Source organism: Aquarana catesbeiana, linkage group LG04 (assembly GCF_042186555.1).
Source record: "Aquarana catesbeiana isolate 2022-GZ linkage group LG04, ASM4218655v1, whole genome shotgun sequence".
Classification (NCBI taxonomy): Eukaryota; Metazoa; Chordata; class Amphibia; order Anura; family Ranidae; genus Aquarana; species Aquarana catesbeiana.
The window spans coordinates 220,132,684-220,144,704 of record NC_133327.1 but is presented as its reverse complement, the minus strand read 5'-3'; the positions used below and the strand labels follow the sequence as shown (position 1 = coordinate 220,144,704).

Sequence of the window (12,021 nt, the reverse complement as noted above, 5' to 3'; positions counted from 1 at the left end):
TGTTATCCCACCTAAAACACACTGAGACTAACTGATACTGGCACTAATTAAAAAAAATGTTTTTTGTTTTGTTTTTGTTTTTTTACAAAATCCACCAAAAATATGCTGGCCCTGACCTTTGTTCCTGTGCTGACCCTAACACTAACCCTGGCACTGACCTAGATCTAATCTTTATCTAGCTATTTTTTTTTTTTACACACTTTTGTTTACATCTTCCTCTCCTGCCAGGAAGAGGAAGTAAACACAGGGGTGGGATGACAGAGGCTATCACAGCAATCAGGTGACCTAAAATCAGGAGTCCCGAGTCTCGATTGTTAGTACAAGACCCAGGGCCCTTGATGAGGAGTGCTAGGAGTGCACTGTGCAGTGTCTCCCAACACAAAGAGAGGTACGCATATATGTGGCCCCACAGTAAAAAAAAAAAAAAAAACATTTCAGTGAGGCCGCATATGTGCATACCGTCGGCGGGAAGGGTAAACATTGGAGGCACCAAAGACAGTGTCACAGAGCATAATGGGCTTTTCCAAATAAAGCATGACAGTAGCCATTTTTTACAGAGCAGCGAGAGGGAGGGGTGAGACACTTTTCTTATCCAGCTGTGTGTAAACCCTTACATTAAAAAAAAATGAAGAGACTAGCTTCAGGTGATACACAGAGATGAAACAAATCCCCCTACATAGGTTGTACATGTTTATCTGCTGTCTTCTGCAGAGAGCTGAAATTACAGTCTGCAGAGCTCAGTGAGCTGATTGGGGGGAAGGGACACACTCCCTTCACATAGCACACAGGAACAGAGCTTAGGCTGACAATCAGCTGGAGGTCCCTCCCCTGTCACCTTTTTTCTCCTGATGTCAGGAAAACTCAGCAGTGACTCATGCTGATAGCAGAGGAATGAAGCAACAGACATAAATGACACTTGCATTTTTGCCATTTTTGGACTAGTACACACAATATAGGAATATGCTTTGTTTATATTTCATGTCTGAGCTTTACAACCCCTTTCATTCTTTATTTAATATCAGAGATTACAGTAAAAAAAAAAATGGGTCCAGCCCTATGAAACAAGTACATTTGAATAAAAAACACAGTGCATACTGTAGACAAAGTTTTCTCATTATTATTTACCTGCATCCACCCACAAGGGGTTGACGACAAGTTCACCTTTTTGCTAGGTGGCTCTGACATCAAAGGTTTGTTTTTATGTAATACATTGCCTGTTATCTATAATGATGGTATAGTGAGCTATAATGAAGGAGGGAAGCTTGGGGGATAAGTGCACCTGGGAGGAGTTCATTATAAAAGGACAAAGAAATGGGGATATCATTTTTATTTCAGCCATTGAGCTCCATAAACAATATACATTTTTTTTATCCAATTGTTGTGCTTTGCCAGTACACAAAGTAAAAGGAGTCTATAGCTCCATCTGCTGACTAGACAACCTACATACAAACCACTAAATTACAATATGACTTGTGTAGCAATTGCATATGCTACATTCATTTTTTTTATTTGCTATTTTGTTTCCAATAAAAGTGTAACTTGACTAAAAAAATATTACATTTTTTAGTTTAGAAAAAGAAACATTTACAAAACACAATTTCCTGAAAAATAAGCCTGTGTTTTTCCCATGCAATTTAATGCTACAATCCTCAGCAGCCCATACATTCTCTTCCTTTGCCCCCCCCCCCCCCCCCTGCCCCTGCTCTACAGGGAGTGAGAGGAAGCCCAATATCAGCTAAGCATCAGTTTTTTGGGGCTTACACAGGTCTTTAGCCTCTACCCCCTCCCTGATGAGAGAACACTGGTGTTTGGTAATTTATTTATTTAAGTATTTATTTATTTATTACAGGTACTATAGCGCCATCAATTTATGCAGCACTTTACATATACAATTCTGTGAAAAGTAATTGCCCCCTAAACCTAATAACTGGTTGTGCCACCCTTGGCGGCAACAACTGCCATCAATCGTTTGCGATAACTGGCAATGAGTCTTTCACATTGCTGTGGAGCAATTTTGGCCCGCTCTTCTTTGCAGAATTGTTTTAATTCAGCCACATTGGAGGGTTTTTCAGCATGAACGGCCTGTGTAAGGTTATGATACAGCACCTCAATTGGATTTAAGTCCAGGCTTTGACTAGGCAACTCCAAAACCTACGTTTTGCTTTGTTTGAACCATTTGGAGGTGGACTTGCTGTTGTGTTTCGGATCATTGTCCTGCTGCATAACCCAAATGCACTTGAGCTTGAGGTCATGAACTGATGGCCGGACATACTTCTTTAGAATTTTCTGGTAGAGCTCAGAATTCATGGTTCCATCATTTATGGTAAGTCGCCCAGGTCCTGAAGATGCAAAGCAGCCCCAGACCATCACGCTACCACCTCCATGTCTGACTATTGGTATGATGTTCTTGTTATGAAATACTGTATTAGTTTTCCAAAAAGTAAAATTTTTGTCTCATCAGTCCACAGAATATTTGCCTAAAAGTCTTGGGGATAATCAAGATGTTTTTTGGTAAATGTGAGATGAGCCTTTGTGTTCTTTTTGGCCAGCAGTGGCTATGGCCTTGGAACTCTCCCATGGATGCCATTTTTGCACAGTCTCTTTCTTATTGTTGAATCATGAACACTGATCTTACCTGAGGCAAGTGAGGCCTGCAGTTCTTTAGATGTTGTTCTGGGTTCTTTTATGACCTCCTGGATAAGTCGTTGTCATGCTCTTGGAGTAATTTTTGTAGGCTGGCCACTCCTGGGAAGGTTCACCACTGTTCCAAGTTATTTCCATTTGAATCGGCTTTGAAACCCTTCCTAGACCGATACATGTTTGTTTCTAATCTGTTCTTGAATTTTTTTAGATTGTGTCATGATGTGTGGCTTTTTGTGATCTGTTAGCGTGCTTCACTTTGTCAGACAGCTTCTATTTATGTGATTTCTTGATTCATCAAGTCTGGCAGTAATCAGGCCTGGGTGTGGCAAGTGAAACTTAACTCAGCTTTCGAAAAAATTGTGGTTAATCACAGTTCATGATTCAGCATGGGAGGGGGCAGTTACTTTTTCACATAGGGCCAGGCAGGTTTGAACAGCTTTTTTCCCTTAATAAATAAAATAATAATTTAAAAACTACATCTTGGATTTACTCGGGTTATCTTTGTGTAATATTAAAATTTGTTTGATGATCTGAATCATTTAAGTGTAAAAAAATGCAAAAAAATAAAAAATCAGGAAGGGGGCAGGTACTTTTTCATAGCACTGTATATTGTACATTTACATCAGTCCCTGCCCTCAAGGAGCTTACAATCTAAAGTTCCTAACTCACATTCATAGATACACATACTAGGGCCAATTCAGACAGGAGCTAATTAACCCACCATGCCTTTGGAGTGTGAAAGGAAACCGGAGTACCGGGTAATTGGTCCAGGACTGTCACATGGAGTAACAAACTACTCTATACCTAGAATTACTTGCTCCTGGAAGTTATACAGTGTGATGGATATATACTGATGGGAACAAGGACATTGCTTTGCCTCATATAAAATAGTTTCTTGAGAAATGGTCTTTGATAGACAAAAAAATAAATAAATACCAGAAATCTTAAGACGCCCATTCACATGCATTGTGCGGCATTATTGTGCACTGTGGTAAAGCAGCCTATTCATTTTGAATGGGTTGCCAACACACCAAGGTGAAGGTTTTATTGGGTATGCAGCATTTTTGTCAACGCTATATAAGTACCTGAAATAAAATAAATAAATAAATAACTCACTTCATATCTGTATGTTGTGGTGTGCTAAAATGCTTGTGCATTATTGTGTGCTGAATCAATGTTTTGGGATACCATTCAAGATGAAAAGCACAGCACTTAGTTGAGTACAATAATGTGCATTGCAGTAACATGTGGCAAAATGTGCAGCTCACAAAGTATGAATGGGTCTTAAAGGAACAGCTTATTCTCAGATCAAAAAAATACAAATATTAGGATTTTAATTATTAGGCTCAAATCAGTAAACACCTGGCCGTCTTGATAAAATATGTTCCGAGAATATTTGGTATCATCTAGAAGAAGTATGGCCAAAGCTCCTTTGACCATACTTCGCCTGTGGGTCACAGGAGTGCACTTAGTTCTGCACTTCTGTAACCCAGATTCAGCTGACAGCAGGCTAAAGTCAGGTGCCATCTGAAGTCACAGATTCAGTCCAGACTCTGCAGGAATCTTGACAATAATGTCGTGATCCACCCAGATAGATGCCTGACTGGCAGCTGGCTCAGCCTACCAGCATGCCACTGACAGCCTGAGCTAGCCACTCCTGCACCACTGACAGCCTGAGCTAGCCACTCCTGCCCCCTCCATAGCCCGGTGCTCCGGTGAGCCCTGGGGGGAGGGGGCAGGACACAGAGTAGTCCCCGCTCTGTGCTCACAGTGGACCTGAGAACTGAGCGTTCATCGGTCTTTGATTGCTTAGTTCTCAGTGTAAAGGCCGCGGGGGTCAGCTGCAGCTTGGTCGCTGCCACAGTCATCTATGTGACTATGATTGTTTATTATTTTAGACTCTGAAACTTCTTTTTTAGGGAAAGAGATTTGGTCCTGTATCTCTATGGGGTTTATTCATCAATGATTCACTGGTGAAATTCGTCCAGTGAAAATAAAGCTAAGTGCACTGGGATATGCCCAGCATTTTCTGGCAGGATTTATTCTGTGTATTATATTCAAAGAGAATGAATACTTTAAAATACACATTCCCCACTTTAGAGCAGGGAATAGTTTGCATATTGTACACAGTTAAAAATGGGTGAATGTTGGGCAATTTGAGAATTTATCTACATTCACCGAGGAGAAATAGAATGAGTAGTACAGTAAAGTACTTTTAAGAACAGATGCTGGGTGATCATATTTTCAATGGGCAAATCTTATTTAAAAAAGGGAATGTGGAGAATCAAATCTTGTTAAAAAAACGGGCGGATGTCAAGCGAATTTCATGTCGAAACATCTATTCTTTTTTAGGCCGATGGGTGATCCAGGCACCATATCCCCAAAATACAGAGTGAGAAAACTAGTAACATTGAATGGGCATTTCAAGGTGAAACCAAAAACGCAAAGGTGAATTAGTTAGAAAATAAGTATTTTATTGTATATACACATTGCAAATACATAAATACCATAAGTAATTTGTAAATTAAAACATTTGATACTTTTGAAAAGTACTTATGAAATGTGTTAGTTTACGAATTAATACTTTTCATTATGTATATACAATAAAAATATACATTTTTTTTACAAATATTGGGGTTTTTGGTTGGCATTCTATTCAATGTTACTAGTTTACTTATAATGAATCATTGATAAATACACCCCCATTGTGTTTTTGCCAAATTTATATATATATATATATATATATATATATATATATATATATATATATATATATATATATATATATATTGTATATATAACATTTGTCTGAGCTTGCATGCTTTGTTTGCATAGGTATTATTTTCATATATATAATTTTAATCCACTGGTAACATAATGACAATCTAGCAGCTGTTATTTGCTTTTTTTAGTAAATAATAACATTATTTGGTTCACTTAATCTTAATTGTTCTATGCCCTCTAATAATTCCTCTGTAGTCATCTGTCTCCATAATAATATAAAATTATAATGAACTGTGTGCTTATGTTCATGGTCAAAACAATCAGGAAAACAAGGTTCTTACTTGTATAAAGTCTAGTAATCGTCCACGTTTTTTGGCACTCATGCAGTTTTACTTATCGTCTATTATTCCAGTGATGTTGGTGTGTTGTTATTTTTCTTTTAAATGACTGTACAAATACATATACCACTGTATCCACAACCAGTCACCCACTTTCATATCATACCAGGGTACAAGTGAAAACAATAATAAAGCATCTCCCACTGTGCATTTCCTCTTTGGCTTACCCAAAATGACGATAAGCACTCCACCCAACAGAAAGCGCTTGTGTTTCTCTGTTCCAGGGTCATGGCCCATTCGGATGCAGGGCATGGCAGAGAGAAGCAGGAAGACACCTGGAAGCCCCAGGAAAGAGCCTGTTATCATCAGGGCACGAGCTGCTTGGATATGGGCTGTCAACAGAAAATGCATTTTATTGAGTGATAAGCAACACATTTACAAACACACCTGCAAAGAGCAGTTCTTTGATATTTAATCATAAATAATAAACAGGATTACATCAGAACCAATGCATGTATACCCTGCACAACAAAATTATACGTACTTCTGTTATAGGAAAGATACTGTTGTATGTGAACTCACCACTACTATTTTTCAAAGATAGGCACAATTCACAAATGAGTCCAGTGAGATTTGGAAACTACAGTCACATGACTGCATATAAAGATCATTATTTTTTGCGTTAAAGGTCTTGTAACTACAAGTGTTATTTGGTGGAACTGTTCACAAAAGAAAGCCAATTTACTTACAGAGGAACTTGACTTCCACCACCTCCCATGCCACCATCTTTGCTCCTCGTGTCATCAGATGTTGGCTGTCTCTTTCTGGTTCAGACAGTCCGGCCACCTAGTGGTGCGTGCCAGGTTTGCCCTCCTCCAGCCACAGTGAATGGATAGTGAAGCTTCTTGGGCTATGTGACATACATATCCCAGGAGGCTTCAGTACAAAGAAGTCATTCTCATCTAGGCGAAAATGGCCACCCGAGCGGAACAAAAAAAAATAAAATTGAACAAACATGCAAACAAAACAAAACAATAAAAAACATTTTATATTGAGGGATGGAAGGAGAACAAGTATGCCCAGTGCATCCAGAGGTGTGAAGGTCTGCTTTAAATTAGGCATTAGGACTGTTGACAAATCCAAGATTTTTTGTTACTACTAACCAGTGGCCCGATAATATATACCCTGCATTTCTGTATATTACATTTGATTATTTTCATCCTTCAAAGTATTATGGTCTCTTATTCGTATATATCTATATATTTTTTTTACCTTTTTATTGGATAATAATTAACTTTAACACAACATATTGTTGATAATTGCTAACACTTTATTGAATTAAATCGCTATCTAAAACCTTATTTAAAATATTTACAGCACCTTTACGCACACATAAATAAACCATACATTTTCTCTCTAAACTTTATATGAACCCACCATTTAATGTTAACTGAGTGACCAAGAATGAGATACAGCAGAGATACGATATTCTGATTTTTTAATGATCATGTATGATCAGCTTTAGAAATTCCACAAGGGCTATGACAACAAACTTAATGTAAAACAAAAAAAAATCTCAACTTTGGCCAACACGTTCTGTAACCTTGGATAGAGAGGGTGAGGGTTAGAATCTCTATCAGGCTTTGTGCCCCACTTTAAACAGACTTCCTAGGATGAAGTATTCAGGAGTCAATAGGGTGTCCACAATCAGTCCAACTGAAGGGTAAGCAACTGAGCAAACAAAAATGGCTATAAGGCCCAAAAACACCCAACTGTCTAACATAAGTGGCTCAAAAGAACCTACAAAGCCACCTGAAGAGCCTGATAACCGAAGCCAGTATCAGCTAAGTATCTGACGTCTACATGGTAAAACTTAAAGCATATGGTAAAATGTAAAATCATATATTTATTTTCACATTGTATATCAATTATTTTAAGCCTACACCCATTACTATGAATCACCTTTAAGTTTGCAAGCTTACTTAATGGCGATCCTCACACATTTATTTCCTTGAATTCTGTGACATGCATTCACGATGCCCTGTTGATAAGCACTGCTGTGTCACACATTTCACATGTGAGTCTGTCTTCTGGACTACAAAGGTGCTGAGAGGAGGAGTTTCAGGAGTTGGAGTCAGTACAGGAATCAGTGCTGGCAGGCAGCAAGGTACCATGGGATATGTAATCTTTAGAAATTGTAAGAAAACAGCAGAGGAGAAACTGCAAAGCATGAAGGGAACCCAGAAAGTTTTGGAAAGAGATGGCCAGCAGACAGGCAGAACTCACAACATGAAAGATTTTTCAAGTAAGCCTATATTGGATTGTCATAAATAACTTACTTGTTCTGTTATTACAATATTGATATTATAAAATAAAAGTTTATATCGTGACCATTGATTTTCTTTAATCAAGTGTGAACAGAAGACCAGGTGGCATCCTTGCAAAACTGAGAAACATGCCTGATGCTGAAAAGCCCAAGAAGCCCTAGCATGCCCTGATATGCTAAGCTGTGCCATGACAGGAAAAGGGGAACCTTGTCCATGGGGTCATAAACATGAATAAGCTGAAATCCATGTAGCGATGGTGGAACTAGAAGCAAGCTTCCCCCACAGGAACCTCCAGAAATGACAAACAGTCAGGCTGACAAAAAGCTGTAGCTGGCAGATAAATTTGAACAACTCATACAACTGGACAATAGAGGAAAACCTTCATAGGCTGTATAGAAGAAGCAGGAATGAGAAATGGTAGAATAATATTGAGGTGAAAAGAAGAAACCACCATAGATAAAGAAAAGAGAATCTGGGTGTCAAAACAACATTACCTTTGTGCAGCACAGGAAAACGTTCCCTATGGGTTAAGGCAGCCAACTTGGAAACTTGCCTAACATGTAATATCATTAAGAAAGCCAACCTTGCAAGTAAGGACAAAAAGAGGAGCACCTCTTATGGATTTAAAGAGCGGCCTTGGGAAAGATTCCATAGAGACACAGGGAAAGTACAAGGGGAACAATTTGGGTCACACCTTGTACAAAGGCCATCACCCGGGAATGAGAGGCAAGAAATCTCTGAAATATTATCCCCAAGGCTAGGATCTGACCCTTGATGGTACTCAAAGCCAAATGTTGATCCAGACCAGACTGGAGAAAAGACACAATTCGTCCAAAGGAGAACAAACGGGGCTGGAATTTTCATGTCTTGCATCAAGCTGATTTCCTAGCTTTTAGGAGTGTAGGAATGACTGAATTCAACAGGCCCCTGTCCCCCAAGACTTGGGCTTCAACAGACAACCTATTTAAAGCAGAAGTAAACCCATCAATTTAATAGTTTCAAAAAACTGTTAACATTCCCGCCATGCTGGAAATGCTAGCTGTCACATTTGCTTGTGCTCTCAACCAAACTATCAAGCCATCCAATGGATGGTATCATAATGGATCACATGTGCAGCGTCATGGCAGTTGCAGAATAAACAGAGGCCAAGATGTTAGCTTCCTTGGCTGAAAATGATAGGAGGATTTACTTCCACTTTAAGTCAGCGACCAAAACGCATGGCATTGTCTGACTGAATTCTGGTTGGATGGCTTCACATATGAGAGGTCCAACATTGAAGGGATAACGGAATTACCCTGAGTTCAAGAACATTGATCAGGAAACAAGATCCCTCAAATGACCAAGTCCCCTGAACTGAGAAGGTACCTAGGACTCCAGCAAAGCCCAATAAGCTAGAATCTGTCATGAACACCTTCCAAACCAGTGGGTGGAAGGATTTTCCCAAGTCATGCAACAAACTTGTGATCCATCACCCCAGGGCAACCCTGGTCCTGCTGGTCAGGCCTGTGGGATGATCCAAAGACTGCATCCTCTTGTCTTACGCTACCAGAATGTTAAAATACAACAATCTGTAACAAAACTGGGCATATGGAACTGCCTCAAAGAATGACACCATTAAGCCCTCATGCAAAATGGAGGGTCAGTTGGCCCTGGACTGCAAAGTCAGAATATGGGAGTAGAGAGTCTGGAGTTTGTCCAGGGAAAGGAAAACCTTAAACAAGGCTGTGTTTAAGTAAGGCCCTGATACTCAAAGTGAAGAAGGCCCTGATACTCATGCTGAGTGTTTCAGCACTGATTTCTGGAGATTCAAGCAGTGTTCAATTCGTCAACGAAAATATATTCGTCATAGTTTTCATCAGCTGCATGTTTTCAGTGTCAAAAACTAAGCAAAGATAAAATTAGAATTAAGTCAATTGACGAAAACTATGACGAAAATCAATTTATTTTTCATTTAGTTGACTAAAATCAAATTAGTTAAATTGTAATGCATTTCCAAACTCATTATATACTCCTGGAGTAAAAATGAAATAACATGTTATTATTTATGGTTTGAACATGCACTACAGACACAGATTTAGCCATTGTGATATATAACGTCTTTATAAATAAAACCAAGTTTCAGAAAGAAACAAAAATACAGGAACCTGCATCTCTCACCCAATACAGCTTGTTGATAGAGTCATAGGGCTGGGGCTTTAACAGACAGGTGGAGCTCCGAGGAAAGCGGAGGTTCAGGTGGGTAAGTCAACTAAAATGTACGGGAGGTTTTATTCAACTAAAATACGACTAAAACAATTTAGATTACTAAAATACGACTAAATCTAAAATGGCATTTTAGTCAAAAGACTATGACTAAAACTAAATCGAAATTTGGCATTAAAATTAACAATGGGTTCAAGATCCACAAGAATCTCTGCAGGGTCTTTACAGTCATTTAGATTTTGGCTGCACCAGAGCAGTGTGAAGGTCCAAAAAATATTGCAGGGATGTTGGCAAGTTTGACAACAGGCATCAGGGTAGAAGAAGAGACTACAATTCCAGCTTGTCGCCTCAGGATACAACCTTTTGGAACAAAACATCCAGAATGTCCTGGAACCAGAAGACATTGAAGATTAAAATATGTCCCCCCACTTGCCAGAGTTGTGAAGAGGACTTAGGAGTCCACAACTTAAGCAGGGTACACACAGTTTTTTTTTTTTTGTCCAATCAGGGAAACTGACCCCCCATCAACACTGGAATTTATCTCACTGTTCGTTTGTATTTATACGGGGGGGGGGACTGCCCCGTCAGAATACACCTATCACCGCTTGATGCCTATGGCTGCAAGCACTGATCGAATGTTGGTTTTCTAGCAGGACAGTATGACAGAAACTGCACGTTAGACAAGCTTCTGTTGAACAGACAGTGGTACACACATACCAAAATACAGCCAGTTCCTGCTGAACTGGCTGAATATCGGTACGTTTGTACTGAGACTTAGGGCTGAACTGGTGACTTCCTTAATGAAGTTGTCCAGGAATTTTCTAACAGCCAGTCCCCCAGAAAGGGCACGTGCAAAAGGTGTTTCTTGCACTGATGTTCCACAGGCCAATACTTGAGCCAAAGGGTCCATCTGTTATCTATCAAAAGGAGACTCATCCTGGATATTTGACCGGTAATATCCACCAGCTCATCAATACAATACAGCGGGGCAACAGGCGTGAGCTCCAGAAAGACAGAAGGATCCATCAGGATAGAACCAGGATCCCTGGACATGACCTTGGCCCAGACAACTAAGACCTGGCATATGGGCATAGTTGTAATGCAGTTAGCATAGCAGGGCTTCCAATAGAGAATAAAGGGCTTCTAACCTTTTTGCCTTTGAACAGCACTATCTGCATCAGGTCCTTTAGGGGGTTATGCTGGTAGCCCCAGCCCCCTGAACTGATAGCTGACAGAAAGCCGGTCAGGCCCGACGGTCCCCCCGCCCTTGCGCCTGTTATCTGCCATTCGTGGAATCCATGTGGGTGGAACTTCAAAAGGAAGAAGCAAGTGGGAAATTAATAGTGGGAATATGTTACAGGCCCCCTAACCTGAAGAAAGAGGATGAGTTGGATCTCCTATTGCAGTTAGAAATAGTAGCAATGGCAGAGGCAGGGCAATGTCATCATAATGGGGGGCTTCAACTATCCAGATATGGACTGGGCAGAAGAGCAGCTCACTCATTAAAGGCCCTTCATTTCTAAAATGTCTAACAGGACAACGTCATGTCCCAATTGGTGGATGCTCCGACTAGAAAGAATGCATTGCTAGACATACTAATTACACAACAGATCTGATCGCAGATGTGGAAATACGGGTCAACTTAGGAACTAGCGATCACAGGATAATTAGTAGGACAAGAACACTAAATTTCAAAAGAGGCAACCTTTCTAAACTGCGCTCCATACTACAAGATATTAGATTAGACCAAATCCTAGAAACACTTAACACTGAGGAAAAATGGGAGT

The 12,021-nt window shown here is 39.8% G+C and overlaps 2 protein-coding genes across 2 annotated transcripts in view; one reads left to right on the top strand and one right to left on the bottom strand.

The window, feature by feature from the left end:
* Positions 1-12,021, bottom strand: part of CLDN11 (claudin 11) — a 62,582-nt gene that overhangs the window by 21,297 nt on the left and 29,264 nt on the right. The window contains exon 2 of the mRNA XM_073626197.1: positions 5,933-6,097. Within this exon, the coding sequence (XP_073482298.1) occupies positions 5,933-6,097 (165 nt within the window). The remainder of the gene's footprint in view (positions 1-5,932; positions 6,098-12,021) is intronic.
* RPL22L1 (ribosomal protein L22 like 1) overlaps positions 1-12,021 on the top strand; it is a 541,480-nt gene that overhangs the window by 516,371 nt on the left and 13,088 nt on the right. The gene's annotated exons all lie outside the window — the stretch shown is intronic.